General features: G+C 53.7%; 1 protein-coding gene and 2 long non-coding RNA genes across 3 annotated transcripts in view; 2 read left to right on the forward strand and 1 right to left on the reverse strand.

Annotated features, from left to right (window-relative positions):
* Positions 1 to 692: 692 nt before the first annotated feature.
* KCNJ12 (potassium inwardly rectifying channel subfamily J member 12) overlaps positions 693 to 21,715 on the reverse strand; it is a 29,789-nt gene continuing 8,766 nt past the window's right edge. The window contains exon 2 of the mRNA XM_071760542.1: positions 693 to 2,626. Coding sequence (XP_071616643.1) covers positions 1,179 to 2,468 — 1,290 coding nt within the window. The 5' untranslated portion in view covers positions 2,469 to 2,626 and the 3' untranslated portion in view covers positions 693 to 1,178. The remainder of the gene's footprint in view (positions 2,627 to 21,715) is intronic.
* On the forward strand, positions 2,622 to 4,215 carry LOC139803896 (uncharacterized). The gene is made up of 2 exons (XR_011729201.1): positions 2,622 to 2,993; positions 3,850 to 4,215. It is a non-coding gene; the product is annotated as an uncharacterized lncRNA (long non-coding RNA).
* On the forward strand, positions 9,939 to 18,511 carry LOC139803895 (uncharacterized). The gene is made up of 4 exons (XR_011729200.1): positions 9,939 to 9,998; positions 12,503 to 12,686; positions 15,935 to 16,090; positions 16,178 to 18,511. It is a non-coding gene; the product is annotated as an uncharacterized lncRNA (long non-coding RNA).

Consider the following 21,715-nt stretch of genomic DNA (forward strand, 5'->3'; position numbering starts at 1 on the left):
AATATTTTGTCCCAATAAGGGTGAAACTTATGAATTCCCATATTGGGGGAGATCCAGCACTTCAGCAGCTGATGCCCCAGACCCAAATTCCACCTTGAAGATCAGTATTTCCAGAAATCTGCTTAATACTGTTTCCAATGCTTCTTTCTGTCACTTCTTTCTGTCCTGATTAGCTCTTTTCCCAGAGCTAATTCCACTGCTTGTTTTCACTGCCACGGACCTCCAGCCACTTATGTCTGTTTGCTGCCTACTAAGCCATGTCAGTGGGGAAAAAAACCACCCCAAAATTGGATGGAACCTTGACTTTTAGCTATTGCATCTGCCCAGCAAAATCCCCTCCTCAAGGGACCCCGGTGGCTTATTCATTCCCATGTTCATTTCTAAAAAATACTGAATCACTTCTTTCAGATTTTGTATTCTTATTATTATTGTTGTTGTTATTATTATTATTTTGGTAAACAGTCTTCCAAATGTTATGGTGAAAAAATTAAAAACCCTCTCTCCTCCCTCCCCCCTCACTTTCTCCCCACAAATTAAAAAGCAGGACATTAATGTCTCATGGTAATTCAAGTGTTGTTCTTGTGCAACTGAATCACACCGCCTGCCGGGAGGAGCAATTTTTTTCTCATTGTTGTTGCTGCTCAGTTAAAGGAAAAAAAAGAAAGAGAGAGAGAAAGACTTGTTTCCTGATATTTCCTCTTTTTCTTTTTTTTTTTTTTTTTTTTTTTTTTTTGTGGATCTCATAGTGCTCAGCTCCAAGAAAACTCTGGCGTTTTCCCTGCAGGAGGGAGAGCAAAACCCCGCGGGGCTGCGTGGGGCGAGCACCTGCCCACGCTCCACCCACCCTCCTCATCCCTCCTCATCCCTCCTCGTCCCTCCTCATCCCTCCTCGTCCCTCCTCGTCCCTCTGTCCATCCATCTGTCCCCCCAGAGCCATCAGCTCCGTGGGGGGTGGCGGGCGCGGTGGCCTCGCCATGGCCCTGGCGCTCTCCCCTCCTGCCGACCGCTCAGTGGTTATTGCGATGAAACGGAGAACTATGGAGGATACTAAATTCTCAAGCATTCCTATGGCACTTGCATTGTTCTGCATAATTTGAGCGGGTTGTAGGGGAAGAGATTAGAGGAGGAAAAAAAAAAAAAAAACCACCCTTGGAAAAGTCAACGGAAGGACCGAGAAGTCATATTTCTGACTCCCTCCTGTACGACCGCTGATCCAACGCTATCGTGGCTTGGAGCCGATCGAACTCGTGCCTGTTGTCCGGGCTCAGGTCCTCCAAACCCCGGCTGTCATCATCTTCCTCTTCCTCGTCACGGCTCATGAAGGCCAGCTCGTTCTCGTAGCAGAAGGAGTTGGTGCTGGGCAGGAGGAATTTGTTCTCCACCAAGTCCTTGGCGCTGCAGCGAGGGGTGGACGGGACCTCGTAGGTTTTGTGGAAGTGGGAATAGTCTACTTTGTACTGGTTTTTCTCCTCAAACAAGACGGGCTCGAAGCGGTGACCCCAGAGGATCTCGCTGGCCAGGTAGGAGCTCCGAGCTTGTGTGGTCATAGCCGTGGCTTCTACCATGCCTTCCAGGATGACCACGATCTCAAAGTCATCCGTCTCCAAGTCCTGGCGGCTGATCCCAAACAAGGGGCTGTCTTCGTTGATCTCGTGGAGAATGGTGATGGGAGACACCAGGAAGATACGGTCCAAGCCTTTATCAAAGCCCACGTCAATGTCTATTTGGTCGAGTGGGATGTACTCCCCTTCTTCTGTGATCCTGGGCTTAATGAGCTGAGCTCGTACGTGGGCTTCTACTATGTGGCTTTTCCGGAGGTTCCCGACCCTCCACATCAGGCAGAGTTTTCCATCTCTCATCGCCACTACGGCGTTATGGCTGAAAAGTAATGTCTGGGCCCTTTTTTTGGGCCTGGCCATCTTTGCCATTATTGCACCAATCATGAAAGAGTCAATTATACACCCCACGATGGACTGAACCACCACCATGAAGACCGCGAGCGGGCACTCCTCCGTCACGCAGCGGAAGCCGTAACCGATCGTGGTTTGGGTCTCGATGGAGAACAGGAAAGCAGCCACAAAGCCATTGACCTGCAGAACGCAAGGCTTGAAGGTATCATCTCCCCCTGGGTTTTCTAAGTCTCCGTGAATGAGTGCAATTAGCCAGAAAATCAGTCCAAAGAGTAACCAGGACACCAGAAATGCCAGGGAAAAGAGCAAGAGCATATACCTCCAGCGGATGTCAACGCAGGTGGTGAACATGTCTGCAATGTACCTCTGTGGCTTGTCATCCATGTTGGTGAACTCCACGTTGCACTGGCCGTTCTTCTTTACAAACCTGTTCCTGCATTTCCTCCTGGTGTGGATTTTCCCATTGCCAAAGCCGTTGATACCTGGCATGGTGGTCAACCTCAGCCCGTCTTCCTCGGAGGACACGATGCTGTACGGGTTGACTCTACCTGCAGTCATCCCTGAGCCAAGCCCACAGTCAAGCTGATGGGTCCTGTTATTCCCAGCGTCCCCCTGGCCCACCCCTGCCCACCCCCCAGGTTCTGTTGCAGTGGAAGAGAAGTCCCAAGCTTCCACGTCTTGGCTGCCACGTCACCAGATGGATCCCGTGAGAGGGTCTGCAATGAGACAACAAAGACACAGGTGTTACCACAGCAGAGGGATCCGAGGGGGGTGTCGATGGCTTGAGTGGCTGCATGTTGAGCAAAGACCACCCCCAGGGTCCTAAATCTCCCTCCTATAGCTAGGCTGTTCCCAAAAAAACACACAGGAGGGAGGAAAAAGGTATTGAGAGTTCAAGTGAGCAACCCTTGCCAGGGAGATGCTGGATTTGGTGGAACCTCAGTGACACCCATGGATGAAAAAAAACTTGGACTCGCCCTGGAGTCTTTCCTCCTGAGCTCTGCTGTCAGAGAGTGGTTGGGCTGCTGGAGAGGAGAGCTGTGAGGCCAAGCTGTCCTCCTGAGCAGAGGGACATTAATCAAGGTACACCCAGAAGCAGCTCCACCAGCTCCCATTGCCCGTGCCAGATGGATCACTGCCCAGCACAGTCCAGCCGTGCTTGTCCCACCTCCTGAGCTCTCCTGGGCTCAAGGAAAACCGTGGGGAGATGTGGATTTAACCTCTGTCCCCCAGCCTGGGGGTGGGAGAGGACATGGCCAACGTGCAGCTGGTTGGAGAAGGCCCAGGGAAGGCACTTGCTTGGGGCATATGTCCCAAGAAGCAACTTTCCCAACAGATCCATTGGGACATGGAGCCATCTATGGGCATGGATGGGATTTTCTGGCCAAGTCGTATGAAGGGAAAACTGCCCCTGGGGAACAGGGAGCTGCTTTGGTCCTTGCTGGAGGGTTCAGCTGTAGCAGGGTCAGGGAACTACACTCAGATTTGTGTGGGAGAGAGACGGGAGCAGCGTGGACATGGGCAGGATGTGCTCCCCAGAGCCTCTGCAATGGGACATGGGGCTATATGAGGGAGCAGATGGGATTGTGGAGAAGCCAGGTGGCATGTCCCAAGCACCCCAAAAAGATGCCAGGGATGCCCCATCCCTGGAAGTTTTCAAGGCTGGACAGGACTGTGAGCAACCTGCTCAAAGGAAGTGTCCCTGCCTGTGACAGGGGGTTGGAGCTGCAGGGTCTTTAGAATTCCTTCCAACCCAAACCAGTCTGGGATTCCATGATCCACAGCAGGAGCACTCCCCAAACCAACCCTTGCTGCAGCTCATCCTATTCTTTTGCAACATGGGATGTGCCTCCAGGGATGGAAGCCCCCGTGCTGGGGACACAATGTGGTGGTGGGAGCTGGTGCAGAGCCCCCTGTGACTCCCTGTCCCCTGGCACAGGGGCAAAGGCTCTGGGCAGGACGTGCTGGGTCGGATCTGTTGGTCCCATCAATGAGGTCGATCCCTGCAATCAGCTCCAAGCCCTGGGGACACACTGGGATGAGAACATCCTTTCCATGACACTGTGGCCCAGGCCACTCCACAGCTCTGGAGAGCGTTGCCAAGCACAGCAAACCCTGGATTGCCTTTTCCTGAAATTCTCCCCAAATCCGACCTGGGGATCCCCATGGGAGCTCTGCTCTGCAGGTAGGAGCAGTAACAATATGCCTGAATCTTCCAGATCCCCAAAGCCCCACGTGGGGCACCATCTTAGATACCAAAGAACATATTTCCACCAACTGCAATGCACACAACCATTTTTTTTTACCCCCAAAGCTGATTTTTCAAGCTCCACAGTTATTTGCTGGCAGGGCAGAAGACCAGGAGATTGCTCACACCTGGCTGGAGCAGTCAGCACAAGATCCTCTCCCTCCTTACAGCCATGGGGAAGCACAAAATAGGAACATTTCATATTCATGGTGAATATTTACAAATGTTGTAAATATAGTGACTTCCTCATAGTCTCTGGAAGTCAAAGGGCCTCTCAGAGCTGAAGCTGCAGGCTCATAACTGCCAAACCCCAGCCTTGTCACCCATCCCAAGTCTTCCTCATCACACCAGCTGCATTCATTAATATTAATTCTATTTTTTAACAAAAGCTGAGCATTTGGAGCCAAAAAAGGCTCCTCCTCCATCACCCCTCCAGCTTGCCCCAGGGCAATACGCTGAATGCTTTTGCCACTGGATGAATTTACTGTAGTTTTTTTGCTTTTTTTTTTTTTTTTTTTTTTTTTTTAATTAATTCTGGATGCATTTGAGAAGTGAACAAAATGCAATGAGCTCCCAATGACCCATGGGAGGATTAGCTGGGGTCTGGATTAACTGTGCTGGGATGGCAGACGTGCCCAGCTGACTGCAGAGGCACTGCTGTCCCCGAGGTGACAATCACAGGGACCCTCACCACCCCTACACCTTCCCCCAGACTCTTTCCCTTCTCCCTTCCTTCCTTTCTTGCTCTCTCTGGTTCTTCCTTTCTCTCTTCTTTCCTTCCTGCTCATATTCCTTTCCCTTTCAATTTCAATTTCAATTTCAATTTCAGTTTCTATTTCTATTTCTATTTCTATTTCTATTTCTATTTCTATTTCTATTTCTATTTCTATTTCTATTTCTATTTCTATTTCTATTTCTATTTCTATTTCTATTTCTATTTCTATTTCTATTTATTTCTATTTCCATTTCCATTTCCATTTCCTATTTCCCTTTCTCTCTCCCTTATTTTTTCTTTCTCCCTCCTTCCTTCATTCCTTCCCACTTGCCTTCTTCCCCCCCTCCCCTCTCCTCCACCCCTTCCCATGTCCTCTCCCAACAAACTCCAAACTCCCCCTCACACCAGGACCCTAAATCCCATCACCAGCCCCAGCTGGTGATATTGCAGCATTATCAGCATTAAAGCACAGGAAACAAACCAGCCCTGGGATATTTGGGAGTGGGAAGGAGCCACAACTCCCCGTGAGCTCCTCACAGACCCCACCTGATGGGTGACATCCCAGACCAGGACCTGTCACCAAACAGTGGCAACCAAACTCCCACCACAGAAAATCCAAGCATCTCCAGCAACCTACCAACTGCATGGCTCATTTTATTTATTCTTTTTTGTTTGTTTGTTTCTTTTTTTTTTTTTTTTTTTTAAAGGGGAGTTAAATGTTACAGCAACACCCTGAGCAGTCAGCGCACCGGGAGCTGAGTCCTGGGGAGATCATTTGTTAGAGCTGGCTGAAGATATCCATGTGATTTATTGTCCCACCTTTCCCCAAATTCCACAGGGGACACATTTTGGGGCTAGGGAGGCAGTCACCAAGCTGCCATCCCTGTCCCTGCCCCTGTGTTATCCCAGCATGAATTTTTCTCCCAGTTGATGGGAGCGTGAGCAGAACCCGGCAGCGTTTGGGTGGGATCAGCCTGGATGGGGACTTGACGGAGCCAAAGCACGGGTTCCCTGGCAGGAGAGGTGACAGCCTGAGAGGGGACAAGGCAAGAAGGTCACACTGGGTGACACCAGGAGGTAACACTGCTGTCTCACCTCCTGCACTGGTGCCCTTCCTGCCCCAGCAGTGGGACAGCAATGTCAGCAAGAGGAGGGAGCTGAGCTCTGGGTGCAGGGCTGGGGATGAACCTGCACAGCCTGGGGTGCCCAAACCACCCCTGTTCTCCCTGTCCCAGCAGCCTGACCAGTGCTGAGCACCCACTAAATGAGGGGTGGGGGCCAGCAGAGGTTGGGGGGTCCCAGAGCTGGAATGCCAAACAGTGACCCCGGGCTGCTCCCCACTGCTGCTGGACTCACTCCCTCCTACAACCCCTCCATCGCTGGGCACTTCCAATAAATTAAGGGCTGCCACAGGACTGCCCAGGCTCTGATAAATCCAGAGGATAAATGATCCCAGGTGCCAGGGAAGGCAGGAAAGAGGCTCCAACCCCAGAGCATTCCTAAGGAGGAAAACCTGCTCCTTTTTGCAGGAAGATGGGTGCAACACGCAGACCCCCACCCCTTCAGTGCCAGACATTGCTGTCTGTAAGTCTTGATGGTGCACACAGGAGGGAAACTGAGGCACAGGGGACAAGGAAGGGGAGACCAGAGGCAAGGGGGAGACACAAGCAGATGCCACCGCAGGCATGGGAGGAGAAAAGGACCCATGTGCAGCACTCAGCACTGCTGGGGACAGGTGCCTCTTGTGCTTAAGCACCCCAAAAGTCCTGGTAAATCTGTCCTGGATCAGAGGAGATCCTGGAAAAGATCCCTCTGGAGGCTGCACAGAGCACACAGTTGATCCCCAGCTCCATGGCAGGATGGAGGGACCCAGCATCCCAGTCTGGCTGCCCCCATACTGGGAGTTCCAGCACCCACACACTGCTGTGATGAACCCCAGGATCCCACTGTCCCCCCCACTGCTTCTGGGTCACATCCCCCCATCTGGCTGCAGCACGGGGGGTTTGGAGAACACAGCAGCACCCACAGTGTCCCCAGCCAGCCCTGTCACTCTGCTGTGTCTTGAAATCCCACCTGGCTCAGCTGGGACACACTCTGTCTGTCTGTCTGTCCACCCACATCCCTACAGCAGCACAGAAGGACATGGCCAGGGGGTGAGGGTGAGAGCAAAGGGGGACCAAAGGCCTTGGCAGGGTCAGTCACACCAGAGGCTGCCAAAAGATGCCCCAAAACCCCAAGGGATGCGGCCAGACCCCCCTGCCCCTGCAACACCCTTCCTAAAACCTCCGGGGCACCCACAGCTCCTTCCCCACCCACACCCCCTTCCCCGCAGCCCCTCCTGTATCCCCCCAGCTCAGAGGATGGGTGTTAATATCCCAGGAATATGGGTGTTAATATCCCCCAGGAAGGGGCAGAGCCCCAGCTTTTTCCAAGAGCAAGGGGGCTGGGAATGGACCCCCAGAAGGAGGGGGTCAGCCCTTACCTGGTGTGTGCCCAGGGGGGTCACCCCAGAGCTCCTTGGCCATGGCTGCAGGGTGCAGGGTGCCCCGTGGCCCTGCTGCAGCCCAGCTGAGAGACAGAGAGTTTTAATTGAATTTCTAGATTATCCTGGGGGAGAAGTTGTAATCTCCTTTAAATCCAACCTCTGCTCGAGTCCCGTAACCCACTGTCCTGCGCAGGGAAAGGGATTTAGTGAGGGGGAGGGGAGCTTTCCCAGCCTGCTGATGCCCCGTGCCCCACACCCCATAGGATTTGTCCCCCAGAGATCTGCTCCTGACAGCCCCATAGCCCTGGGAATAAAGGCTTTGAGGTGGCCAGGCTCTCCCCATGTCCTGCCCTGGTGACCAGGGGGGTCCCAGGAGCCTCCCAGAGCTGGTGGGGCTGGGACATGGATGATGGAGATGTCTGGTGCTGGGGGGAGGAAGGGAGCTGGCTGTGGGCTCTGTGGGGTGTCTGGAATGTGAAGATGATCTCCCCTGGGTGGGACACATGGCAGGAACCCTCACCACCCCTACACCTTCCCCCAGACTCCTTCCCTCCTCCCTTCCTTCCTTTCTTGCTCTCTCTGTTTCTTCCTTTCTCTCTTCTTTCTGTCCTGCTCATATTCCTTACCCTTTTCCTTTCTATTTCCAGTTTCAATTTCAATTTCAATTTCAATTTCAATTTCAATTTCTATTTCTATTTCCTATTTCTATTTCTATTTCTATTTCTATTTCCATTTCCATTTCCATTTCCATTTCCATGCCTGTTTCCCTTTCCATTTCCCTTTCCTGGGAGGTGTCTGGGGCTTTGAAGTGCCACAGCACTGCCATAGCACCTGCCTGTCCCCAAGCAAGTCCCCTTCCCCACCAAGGCTGTGATGGGAGTATCCCTCCCCAAAGACCCTCACCCCTGTGGGCCAGAAGTGGGTGGGTGACCTGGGGATCCTCCCCATCCCCATGGGTGACCTTGGGGGTGCCTCTCCTCCACCTCATGGCCCTGGTCCCATCTGCATGGTCCCAAATCTGGAGAGGTGCCAGGTTCCAGCCCCAGCCCCAAACCTTCCCAGGGACAAACACTAGTGCTGGGGCAATGCAGGCAGAAAGTGGCAGACCCAGAACCCAGCAGCCAGGCTCCTGCTTGCCCTGACCCCTGCTTGTGCCATTGCTGGAGCCTCTGCAAGGACTCAGATTCCCACCAGGAATGGGGGGGTTCCCATCCAGTACATACCAGGAGGCTCACGGGGAGGGCAACAACCCTGTCCCAGCCCAGGGGAATCACTCAGCTGCTAAAAAGCACCGTGGGAAGAGAGGCAAAAAGGGGATTGAAAGGGCAAATGTCTCCAAGCTGATTTTTATCACCAAGCAGATGGAGATGAGCTGAGGGCTGCAGCACCCAGGGGCTCCCATGCTGCATCTCCGGGGTATCACAGGCAAGAATTATTTCAGGAGCCCTCTCCCAAAGTGCTTGCTGCCCACACCTTTGGGTTAGAGGCAGAAGGTGATGGGTCTGGACCCCGTTCAGCCCCAGCCTGCCCACAGCTGGACTAATCCTCTAACTCCCTCTTTCCCAGCTCACATCAATGTCCCTTTCCCAAATCCCATCGCTCCCAAGAAGGGTTTTCCCACCTTGCTCTGCTCTCACCCGACACAAACCCCTTCTCCAGGAGCTTTGTCTCCTGCTGGAGGGAAACACTCCTATGGGCAGAGCCCAGGGAAATGTTTATCCTGAAGGAGAGATGTGAGGCAGGTTGGGAGCAATGCTGGAGATGTGGGGGTTTGGCTGGGAATGGCATGGGAAGGAGCAGGATGGTCATGGGAGGCAGCTTGGGATGCACAGATCCCTCAGGTCTTGATGTAAAATACAACTGGGGTGAAGATGCCATTTCCAGCCCAGAATCATCTCCAGCACCTTGAGGCATCACAGAGGTTTAAGAGCTCTAAGCTTGACTTTTAACTCCTGGAAAGAAGATGGGGAGGAATCATAGATTCCTAGAATTGTATGGATTGGAAGGGATATTAAAGCTCCCCCAGTGCCACCCCCTGCCATGGGCAGGGACACCACCCACCAGCCCAGGGTGCTCCAAGCCCCATCCAACCCCTTCAACACTGCCAGGGATGGGGCAGCCACAGCTTCTCTGGGCAACCAGGGGCTCAGCACCCTCACAGGGAAGAATTTCTTCCTAAAATCTCATCTCAATCTCCTCTATTTCAGTTTAAAGCCATTCCCCCTTGTCCCATCCCTCCCTGCCCTTGTCCCAAGTCCCTCCCCAGCTTTCCTGGAGCCCCTTCAGGCACTGGAAGGTGCTCTAAGCTCCCTCCTTCTCTTCTCCAGGCTGAACACCCCCAACTCCCTCAGCCTGGCTCCAGAGCAGAGCTGCTCCAGCCTCTGATCATCTCTCTGGCCCATCAGGAGGATTTTCCATGCTGTGCTCAGGCAGAACCCCCCTCCTGGCCCTGCTTACCCCAGGACTGCACTGAAATCTCAGATGCTGAGCCCAACAGGGGTGGCCAAGGGAGTGAGAGGTTGGTGGGGACTTTGCTGCTGTCCTGGCTCAGATCCCAGCCTCACTTCTTCTCTACAGGACGCAGCTGTAGGAGCCACCACCAGAGCAGGGGACAGCCACCTTTGGTGGCATTTCTAAGGGGTAGGGAGCAACACTGTGGGTATGGCAGAGGAGAGCTGTTGGTGGGAGGAAGCACAAGATAACTTAGAGGAAACGTGCCCAGGATGGGGCCAGTCTCAGGGGACTGGAAGAGAAGCAACTCAAAAGGGGATTGTCAGAGATTTTTGGGATGTGAAGGACCATCCAGAAGGATGCAACACCTTCAGACCTGGGGGATCACACACTGGGGCCAAGCAGTCTTGCTTCAAGGCAAGATCTTGGTTCTTTGATTTTTTTATTTTACCACGGCCATGACCCAAAAGCAAGATTCAAGATTTTCCCAGAGGGGGAAGAGAAATCCTTTTCCTTTTCTGCTGGGGGTCACAACCCCCTCTGGCACACGTGGGATGCTGCCCAGCATCCTCAAGATGAAAGAAGCCTTTACAGTGCTTTGTGGCTACTGATTTCCCTGGAGCTCATGGCTCTGCCCACACAAGTTCAAGAGTTCCAGCATCTTTCAAACCCTGTGAGGGGTCCCTTAAATGCTCTCATTCCTCCAGCTGAGTCTGCTTGAAGGCACCAGGTTTTTCTGACCTTGGGTGTCTGCCCTTTCCACTGGGAAGCTGGAAACCCCCAAGCAGCCCCAAATCCAAGTATCTGCAGGGGAGGCAGAGGCAGGGCAGGGTATTTGGGGGATCGTCTTTATCTGCTGCAGGGAAGATTACACACAGGCATTGCATAACACCAGGGGGGGTCACTGCTCCCCAGCCCCTCTCCTCATCAGAGATCAGCAGCTCAATTAATCCTCCCTCATTCCCTGCCAGTGGGTACCAGCCCTGGGTGCCCTCTTGGCCCAGCCCCAGCAGCAAGAAGCCAAATCTCTGCCCAACGTTGAGCTCCAAGCACCCCACCACCCACGGCACCCACCTCCTGTGGGAAACCCTCCTCAAATGGGGGTGGGCATGAAGGTATCCTCTGGGCAGATGTAAAAAATCCCTAAAATAACTCTTTTTCATTACTTCTGTTCAGGGCCCTGGCAGCTGCAGAACTGGTGGGCAGGGCCCTGGGCATGTAAAAGGTTTTTTTTTTAACCAATGAGAGGTTGGGCAAACACCAGGTTGCAAACACCCTCTCCTCTGCATAGCCCAGGTCAGGGATGGGTGGCTCACTGGGTCATGAAATTAATAAAGGTAGAAGTCAGGAATTTTGGGTTTTTTTTAGGCCAGCCCTATGAAAACCACCTGGGCAAACCTAAAATAAGGAAGGTGACTGCAAAGCTTGGTGTTGGCACTGCTGTTCCTGTGGGGGGGGGGGTTAATGAGGAGCAGGGCACCAAAACACCATCAAGAGAAGATTTTTGGGTTGGTCTCACACTGCTGGCAGCCACAGCAGCCTCCAGACCCCCGGGGTCCTGCTCCTGCCCACCAACATCCCTGGGAGGTGCAGAGCCAGAGGTCAGGCAGCACCCCAGCAGGGCCCTGAGGGGTGGGCAGGGAGCAGAGGTCTGGTGGCAGCAGGCAGGGTGACACGGTGACATGGCCCCAGTGCAGAGCCACACGGAGGGTTACACAACCCTGCCCTGGCTGCCCTTGGCTGCTCGGGATCGATAAGGCCTCAAACACCCCCCCTCCAACAGCCCTGGGGCAGAGAACTTTGTGAGTGGTGTAAATGCATGTGAGAAAGGGGAAGGGGAAGGGGAAGGTGGAGAAGGAGAAGGGGAAGGAGAAGGAGAAGGAGAAGGAGAAGAAGAAGGAGAAGGAGAAGGAGAAGGAGAAGGAGAAGGAGAAGGAGAAGGAGAAGGAGAAGGAGAAGGAGAAGGAGAAGGAAGAGAAGGAGAAGGAGAAGGAGAAGGAGAAGGAGAAGGAGAAGGAGAAGGAGAAGGAGAAGGAGAAGGAGAAGGAGAAGGAGAAGGAGAAGGAGAAGGAGAAGGAGGAGAAGGAAGAGAAGGAGAAGGAGAAGGAGAAGGAGAAGGAGAAGGAGAAGGAGAAGGAGAAGGAGAAGGAGAAGGAGAAGGAGAAGGAGGAGAAGGAAGAGAAGGAGAAGGAGAAGGAGAAGGAGAAGGAGAAGGAGAAGGAGAAGGAGAAGGAGAAGGAGAAGGAGAAGGAGAAGGAGAAGGAGAAGGAGAAGGAGAAGGACACTGCTCCAGCCCCCTCTGTCCCAGACAGCCACAGCAATGCTCAGGACCCACCAGTATCCCTCCTCTCCCCCCGGCTCCATCCCGGGATGTCACTGAGGGCTGGGATGCTGCCAGGGGGAGTAGGGGCAGCAGGACAGGGGGAGCATCCTGGTCACAACCAGGAGTGGCCAAAGCACCACCCGGTCCCAACCCAGAGGTTTTTAGGCTGGGAAGGACCAGCCAAAAGGGTGCAAGGGATTCAGACCCAGGGGGATGTGACACCAGATGAGGGCCCAGCAGTAAGGTGGCCACAGGCAGGACCTCAGGTTTTTGAAACTGATTTTTAGTGATGGCCATGACCCAAAAAAGCACCTTTAAGCCTTTTTCAGGGGAGGAATAAAAATCACCCATCTTTTCTGCTTTTCTGCAGGTGGAAAACTTTTGCTGGTCCTACCAGAGCCCTTCTCTCAGCACAGCAGTGGGATGCAGCGGGGATACGCTCACCCCTAGAGAAGGGGAAACTGAGGCAGGGCAGCTGGAAGGGCCTGAGTGTGGGCACCAGCTGTAACCCATGTCATCACCTTCCCCCCAGCCTGGCCTGGCCTGAGTTCCAGGTATTTATAAAGCCGATAAGGGAGCAGAAAGAATTTTCCATATGCCAAAGTTACGTAACCTCTCCTCGCCCTCCAGCGTCTGTAATTATAGCCTGGGGGTGGGGGGAACATCTCCATGGCGGGGGCCACCACTGCCAGCCTCACCCCAAAGGGCTTCACCCTCCTCTCCCTTACCACAGCAGGTCCCCAGGGCTGGGTACCACCTCATGAGACCCCAACCCTAAGGGACACTGATGGTGGCATTGATGTCGGTCCCGCCACCCTCTGCGGGGGAGCCCAGGTTTTGGGCAGGGCTCAGGGGGCCTGATGCCCCCTCTGCCCCCCCACCTCGGGGTGCACCCACCCCTCCAGTCCATCCCAGCACGTGCTGGAAGTCACAGCCAGCGTGCAGCTGACATTGCCATGGTGACTGTCACCCGCTGCTGCTGGGAGGGCTCCCGCAGAGCTGCTGCACCAGCACCTGCCCCCAAAAAGCACTGACCACCTCCCAGCCCCCCCTCCCAGCAACTGCGGGTACCCCCTGCCCTCCACCACCCCCATTTCCACCACTTTTTGCCCCGTGACACTCCCCAGGCAGCTTCCTGAATCTCCATCACCTCGCAGCCACCTCAGTTTCCCCCGGGCCTGTCCTTTTCGCTCATTTTGGGGTCGGGGTGGAGGAGGAGGTGTCAGATCTCAGGGGTGGGGGGGGGGGGTGTATTTTTCTCTCAGCCAACTTTGGCCAAGGCTGTGGAGTTGGAGGGATGCTGAGGGAAGGCTCCGTCGCTGTGGCAACCCCACCACGGCCGTCTCCAGGCGACCGCCCAGGGATGCTGCAGAGCCGCGGGAGGCAGCGAGAGAGGGACCAGGGTGGGTGGTGCTTGAGGGGGGAGAAGGTATCCATAGGGATGCCACCCTATGGTATCCATAGGGATGCCACACACCGCCACCACCCCCCCTTCCCAAAGAGGCAGCTGGGATCATTGCAATGAGGGGTAAACCCCAACCCCCCCCTTAAAACCAGCCACCGGTTGGGCTTGGGAGGGTGGCTGAGCACTGGCAATCTTGTAGCACCCGTGATGCTGGCTCGTGGCACCCCTGGTGCTGGCAGCAGGGTGGGTGCTGGGGGCTGTTGTCAGGGACACCTGCAGGGCTGTGGAAATAATGGCTGCTAATGACCCCCTCACCTCTTAACCCTCATTAAGCAGCTTAAGGGTGGGGGGACACACTCCACGAGACACAAACCTGGAGGTGGAGAAGCCCCTTGTCAGGGCACAGGGGGGTCACTGCTGGGGACACGGGGGGCACAGTTCTGTCCCTCCCCCCAGCAAGCCCCCCTCCTCCATCCATCCCTCCAGCACTCTTTGCCATCCCAATAGGGCCGTGCAGAGGGTAGGGATGGTACTGATGGGCTCTCACACCCATGTGATGAGTGTGGGAGGTCTCAGCCACTGTCACCCCGAGGAGGGGGAGCAGGGTGACTGTCAGCACGGGGTGAGGACTGTCACCCCGAGGAGGGGGAGCAGGGTGGTTGCCAGCACGGGGTGAGGGGCCTGTCCAGCACCCGACACCGCGGCTGAGGGAACCGAGCGGGACGTTTCTAATCGCTCCAGTTGGAAAAGGTCCCATTTTTACATTTGCTAAATTAAAGGATGTCAGCATCTGATGCCAAGCCCAGACTCCCTCGGAAATTTAAACTAATGACAGCAAAGAAAATGAGCTGAAACCAGAGCACAAACACTCCCACGTTTTCCAGCCGCACCAGCCCTCAGCAGCCATGGCCGTGGCAGGGTTTAGGTGGCAGCTTGCAAAGCACTCAGCATCCCAAAAATCTCTTTTTTTAATTATTTTTTTTGGCCCTAAAATTCAACTAGACCTGCTCTGCTTAGTCCAAAAGCTCATTGCTGGCACCTGGCCAGGCTGGGCTGCTGCAGAGGGGTCCCTGGTGAGTCCCCCCAGAGCCTCCCAGAGGGCAAATAGATGATTTTTTGATGGATACAGCTGGGGTTTTACACCGGTGTGAGGTGGGATGCTTAGGGGGTATTTAGGGGGTGGGAATGCAGGCCAACAACTCCCTCCCCACGGCATCCCCAGGGTGGTGATGCCAGGGAGAGATTTCTGCAGATCTGGGGATTCCTCCACCTGGCTCCATCCTGCCCGGCGCTGGGGCGTGGGGAGGCAGCAGGGTCCCAGCCCTTTTGCTGCCCCTCTCCCTTCTGGAAGGAAACACCTGGGCTCAGGTAAGACTTTCACTCCCTGGTGCTCTCCAGGCTCTGCTGGTGCTTTTTTATGCTGCAGCTGAGCAAAACCACAAGGTGGTGGTTTGGTGGTTTGGTTTTTTTCTTTTTCTTTTTTTTTTCTTTTCTTTTTCCTTTTATAATTTTCTCCGCGAGATAAAATTAAACAAACAAGCCCTGCTGGGAGCAGTGCGAGGCAGGGAGCCTGCTTTCCTACAGATGTGCGTGTCCTCAGCGATTACAAGCACTGAATTAAGCTTTGCCTGGGGCTGGGACATTTGCACGATCTCTCTCCTTAGCCTCCTGCGGTTTCACTGGGAGGAGAAGGGCTCAGGCTGCAGCTGCCCTCCCCATGAGGTCATTACCCAAACACCTATTTTCCCCAAAACACTGAGAATGGGTGGGTTGTTTGGGTTTTGGTTTGTTGTTGTTTTTTTTTCCCTGAACCTCACTGCTTTAGCATCAAATTAGAGTGGTGTCAGGTGTGAGGCTGGGAGTGCTGGGCAAAGCAGCACAAGCTGGTGGTGGGTAGGATAGAAAATAGAAAATAGTAGAAAATAACAGAAAATAGAAGATAATAAAAAAATAGAAGATAATAGAAAGTAGAAAAATAGAAAAGAATGGAATGGAATGGGATAGGATAGGATAGGATAGGATGGGATAGGATCACATCTCCTAGGTGATGGGGCTACAGAGGAGGGAGAATGATGTGGGTCAGGAGTTGGGGGGCTCCTGGCTGCCCCCTGAGCCCTGGCTGCAGCCCCCAAACCAAAGAGGAACATCCCTGGCACAAAGACTTGCAAACACATCAAAACTTTCTGGCTTTGGGAGTGCTTTGGGAGCCAGCAGAGGAGCTGTTGCCATAGCTCTGCAGACCACCAGTGGGTTTTGTAGCACAATCTGGACCAGGGATCTATGCAAATCCCCAAGGCAGAAGAAGTCTTTCTGGAGGCATATGACAACCGAAAAAGAATTGTGCTCAGTGCTCTACTCCCACACGCCACCCCCCAACTTCACCATCATTTAAATCAGTCTTAAGTTGGAAGAATTCAAATCAACACTGTCGTCACAGAGCCAGGCAGAGAGGTGACACAACGTGGATGCTGCCAGGGAAATTGCCCCCCTGAGACTCCAAACCCATCAGCCCATCACTTTTTGAAGCCCCACACGAGGAAAACAAGTGAACTGGTAACTCCTGTCCCCAGCCCTCCATCCCCTCTGGCCAGGGCTGCCTGGGAGATTCCCAAGCAGCCTCCTTCCCCTTGGGATCAACAGGAGGGGGACCAAGAGGAATAAAAAAATATCCAAGACATGCTGCTGAGGCTGGAGAGCCACAGTTGGGAAAGAAATCAAAGCTTCCAAAGAGAGAGATGCCAAGGAGATATGTCATTCCCTGGAGAAACAGGACATTCCTCTGGGAGGGGTCGGAAGGGGGGAGGAAGGCTGGTGCCACCTCTTTCAGTCACCCGTGGGAGGTGTTTGGGGGGCTTGTCCCCACTGTGCCATGCTGCAGACACATCACAGCTACTGATTTGCTTGTGTTATTTATTTTGTTTCTTATTTTTTGCTTTTTTTTTTCTTTACCCTTAAAGCAGGCTTTCGATTTGGGGGAAAGGTTGCTGGGTCCTGCCAGCAGCCAGGCAGACACAGAGCAGCACTCCAGGCTCTTGGAGATCTCCCTGCCCTCCAGCACCAGGCGCCCAGACCCTGGGATGCCCCAGGGGACATGGTCTGGCATCATCAAACTCTGTATGGGAGCCACACAGGGCAGGATCTGGGGGAAACTGATACTTCCCTGCTGCAGAAAATACCAAGATCAGGTCCCAGCCCAGAGGAGGAAGGATTGGCAGTTTACATTTTCCTTGTGAAACGATTTTGTGTGACGGGATTGAGCTGGAAGCAAGAGGGAAAACAATTTCAGTGGACTCCCAGCTGCTGCCCTGAAACTGCCCAATTTGGCTGGTTCAGCATAAATGCTGTAGCAAATTGTTCCTGCAGGAGTTTTTATACCTGTGCCCTTGGGCAAAGCCCTGCCAGCATCCTTTGGTGGGAACAAGCTACCTGGGTCCTGGAGGCAGAGGAAGGAGTGGGTGAGGATGGGGAAAGGAGTTGGCCCAGCTATAAATAACCCCACAGAAAGAAAACAGGAGAAAAGGCAGCCAATAGAAAGCAATAAATCCAGGAATACAGGTTCAGCTCCGGGTGCTTGGTGCAAACAGCTCCTTATGCTCCACGTGACCCTGTTAAATAGGGGACAGGAGATAATGGGACCCACAGCAGCCCAAAGGAGCAGGACCCACCCCAGCCACTGCCTTGTGTGAGCAGCACATCAAACTCACCCAATATTCAGTGCAAGACCTCATCCCCTCTGCTTCATTAAAAATGACAAAGATGGGTAAGGGGAGTGTTAAATCAAGGCGAGTTATATCGGGGAGTGTTAAATTAAGGAGAGTTAAATTAAGGTGCCTGTTGGGCTGTACCAAAGCAGCACTGGCCTGGCTCCTGGTGTCACCAGCAATCCCACCCCCGTGTCAGCAAGCTGGGAAGCAGCCTGTGTCTCAGGCAATCATTATTTGCAATCTGTGATCCCAGGGGGAAAAAAAAAAAAAAAGCAGAAAAAGCAACTTCTCATTTTCAGTAATAAAAGGGAAGTTGCAGAAGCTCAGCACGCGCGGTGGTGAGGGGGGTCACAACCAGCAGTGCTGGAGGCATTAATCCTAAAAGAGCTGGATTTAGTCAAACTAACCAGGAATAAAGCAGGGAAAAGAGCCCAAAGTTTGCCCTGCTAATGCCTGCCAGGTGTTTGCCCACGGAAACGACGGGGCCAGTGGAGAAGAGACAGAGGAGAATCATCCCCACCACTGCTTTCCTCTCCGCCTCCAGCAAAACCAGGGAAAAGCTTCAATCCCAGCTCTCCTGTCTCAATACTGTACCCAAATGCATTAAAGAGGGGTTATTTTGCCTTTTTTTTTCAGCCCATCTTCCCAGAACACATCAGTCCCCATTCCCAGAGGCTGCTGGAGCAGCCAGGCTCAGCTCCACACCATCCACTGGATGAGTTTCCCCCCGAAAAAAACCAAAACAAATCATCCAAACCACTTCAGTTTTGCTCGTGTGTAACTTATTCTTAAAGCTGAGCAAATAATTCAGGCCAAAAGCTCCAGCAAGGATGTTTCACCTTTTCATTCTCGAGCTGTCTGCCATTTCCCCAGTGCTGGGGGATGATTTAAGGAGCTGTCTCTGGCCAGGGGCACCTCGCTGTGACGGCGGCTGCGAGTGCTTGATGGCCCAAATTTCACGTGTGCAGCTGAGGACACACCTGACACACAACGATGGATGAGTCCTTCCTGCTACCCTAATTAGACAAGGAGCATTTGAAAGTGGGTTTTTGAGTGGTTTGTTGGTTTTTTTTTAGTGTCTGAGACCTCCAAACACTTCATGAAGAGTTCAAGACCTGTTTGTTAGGCAGAGCTTTGGATCATTTTTCCAGCCCATTCTACCAGCCTGGACACAAGATTTCCATTTATCACCTCATTCCCAGCCCCTCTTTGCAAGGGAAAGATGTGAGGGGGGATCATGGGCAGAACTGGGGGGTTGAGATGGCTTTGACCTTCCAGCCCTGCCACTATCCCAAGAATTTTCTTCCTCCTTAGCAGAAGGGATGGGGAGGGCTCCTGCCGTGCTCGTGTGACGCAGGCTGGCACAGGCAGCTCGCCCCGACACTGGGGCAAGAGCCAGCCTAAAAAAAAGATTAATAATAAAAAAAAAAAAAAAAGGAATGAGAGGAGAGCCACATTGCCAGCCTGCAAAGCCCAAATCAGAGGTCCTGTGTCCCCAGCCCTGTCACCCTGCCCCTGGCAACCCCCATGCAGAGTCTGTCCTCGAAGCCATATGAACTCCCTCCACTGAGAGATCCCCTCCAGCCTTTTCCCAAGGGTCACACACCCCTGTGACCCCAGGTGCTCACTGGGGATGCTGAAGGGGCTGCAAAAGGGACACACACACACTGATTCCAGAGCTAGAGAAGGAGAGTCAGCATCAAAGGCAACCACGTCTCATTTAGGGCCTCGGCCCTATAGGAAGTAATCGCTCTCCATTTCATAGCAGGTTTGGGTTAGAAGAGACCTTAAAGATCATCTAGTGCCAAGCTCCTGCATGGGCAGGGACACCTCCCACTAGACCAGGTTGCTCCTTGTCCAATCCAACCTGGCTTTCAACACTTCCAGGGATGGGGCAGCCACAACCTCCTTTTGCTTTCAGGACAGAGCAAACCCGTGGCGTTAACCTCCTGCTGCGGCAGAAGGAGCCATTTGATGCCCCCCAGCAGCCAAAAGAGGGGCTGGGGCCACTCCTGGGGCCATCCCAGTGACCAAGGCTCCATCAGTCCCTGCTGGACTCTCCTCTCCAGCCCAAGGCCTTTCTCCTCCCATTGCATAATTGCCCTTTGTTGAGCAAACCCAGCCACCGGCGCTGCATTTTCTCCAGCATCACTGCTCTCCCACAGCATTTTCCTTTTTCTTTTCAGTCACTCAGGACAGTCACCCAAGCACCCAGAGAGGGACCAAACCCAACACTCGTTGCACCCGTAAAAGCAAAACCTAAGAGGAAAAAAAGGGGGGAAGAAAAGCAGAGAGTGGTGTCAGGTGCCTCTCCCCAATTCATCCCCTCCCGGTTTGCCTGTGGGGGTTTGACAAAAGTGCTTTTTGGCTGACAAAATGATTACAGGGTGCTGAGACAGTTAAGTTGCACATGGATTTCTTCCCTGCATTTCAAGCAGGGTGAGGACACGGCTGCAAAAGCAGCTGCACTTCTGGAAAGGTCAGAATGATGGGCGAGAGGGAAGGTGAGAGGAGGGGGGATTTGGGGAGAGGAGGAATTAGGGATATTTTCTGCTTGGAAGAAAAAGTAAGGAGAGCAAGGTCTGTGGTGGGATGGGGATGGGCTTGGGAGGATCCTGGTGCCAGTGTCTGGACCATCCCAAAGTGGGAAGGGGAGAAGCTGGAGCCAACGGCCCACACAGAAACAGGGTCAGATCCTGTGGCTTTGCTCTAAGGAGGCACTGGGGTAGCAGGACCATCCTCCTGGTGGGAACAGAGCTGGACAGGGCAGGATCAGGTGCCCTGGGTGCACTTGGACTCCCCGTGCCTGCAGGCAGTGGGTGCTGGGCAGGGGGGAGGAGGAGAGGAGGATTTCAGCTCCAAACTCAATCTGTTGGAGAACTTGGCCTGCTCCCCGTCAAGCTGAAAATAGCACATATGTAAGGACGTGCAGGCAGTGCTGGCTGTGTCCTCACTCAGTGTTTCCTTCCTGCTGTGCTCCACGCAACATCCCGGCCCTCCTCCTGCCACCTCCATCCCCCTGAAGCTCCCACATCCCCCACCATGGGGGGCCAGCTCTTTTTTAGAGGAGCTTTTTGTTTCCTTAGAGCATCCTCATTGCACAGATGCAGAGCTGGAGCCTGCATCTTCCACCACTTTTTTCTTTTTTTTTTTTTTTCACCTTCAACCACTTCTCCCGTTCGCCACCGGCTCCGTCCGGCAGCAGCATCCCCACCGTAATCATCTGGAGCCAGAGAGGACTCGTGTGGCTCACAGCAGGAGTGGAGCTTTATTAGAAACAGGCAGCTGGCTACAGCCCCTCCTGCAGCCACCGGGCTCTGCTGGGGCTGGGGATGGAGCAGCAAAAACACACAAGTGCCCAGGCAGCTGCAGGAGCAAGGGGGGAGAATTTCACAAAATCACCCCAAAAATTTCCCCCCAAATTACCTCAGATTTAGCTCCAAACCCTTTGCTGGTGATTTCCCCAGATTTAGCTCCAAACCTGTTACTGGTGGTGGGGAAATAAAGATATCACCCTCCTCTCTGGGGCCACATGTTGGGTCGAGCCCAGGCCCTCGGAGGGTGGTGAACCAGCAGAGTGTGCAGCAAGCTGGAGGATGGAGATAACCCTGGAAACAACCAGAGCTGATTCCTGCAGCAGCCAAGGAAGAAAAGAAGCTGAGGTCCCCATGGACATCAGGCACAGGAATAATGGGAAAGTTGTGTGGGACGTTGGCTGCAGCACTGAGCAAAGCTCCTCTCCCACCCCTGTTTTCAGTTTCCCCTAAAGAAATGCCCAAGGCAAAGACTCCAGGGTGCAGAAAATAAAGGGGTTTTCTGCATGAGGTGGTGGCTGGGGGATGCAAACAAGGTGCAAACAAGGAAAAACCACGGGGGATGGGGAGGGAGGTCCCGGTGCCCCGTGTGGATCCGGGTGTGCAGCAGAGCTGGAAGGTGCAGGGTGGGCTTGGGCTCAGCATCTTGGGAGGGGTGGGAGCAGCCCTGCAACCACCCAGGCATTGGCCCCCCCAGCAAGAGTGGCAAAAACACATTTCTCACCCCAAATCTCCACTCTGCTTTACACCAGCAGATGCCCCATGCCAGGATTCTTATTAATTCTTTCCTCCCTTTAAGTTCCTTTTTTTTTTTTTTTTTTTCTCAGTTCCCTTTCCAATTGCTCAGGAAGGGCTTGGGCAGGAGCCCCAGTGCCACTGCAGCTCAGTGCCACCACTGTTACCACCCCGTGACACTGGGATGTGACTGGTGGTTGCATTTGGGGTCAGTGATGAGCTCAGAGGCATGAGGGGAGCACAGAGGGAAGGGGATGGGGCAGAGAGATCGGGGGAAGGAGGTGAAATAAAGGGTGGGGAGCACCAAAATAACCTCCTGGGGTCAGTGGCCAGGAGGTGGGCGGGGGGAGGGATGCACAGCCAGGTCCTGACCCTCTCCTCCAGCTGGGAGGAGGGAGACAGGAAACTGCCACTTACTGAAACGG

Source organism: Heliangelus exortis, chromosome 17 (genome assembly GCF_036169615.1).
Source record: "Heliangelus exortis chromosome 17, bHelExo1.hap1, whole genome shotgun sequence".
NCBI lineage: Eukaryota > Metazoa > Chordata > Aves > Apodiformes > Trochilidae > Heliangelus > Heliangelus exortis.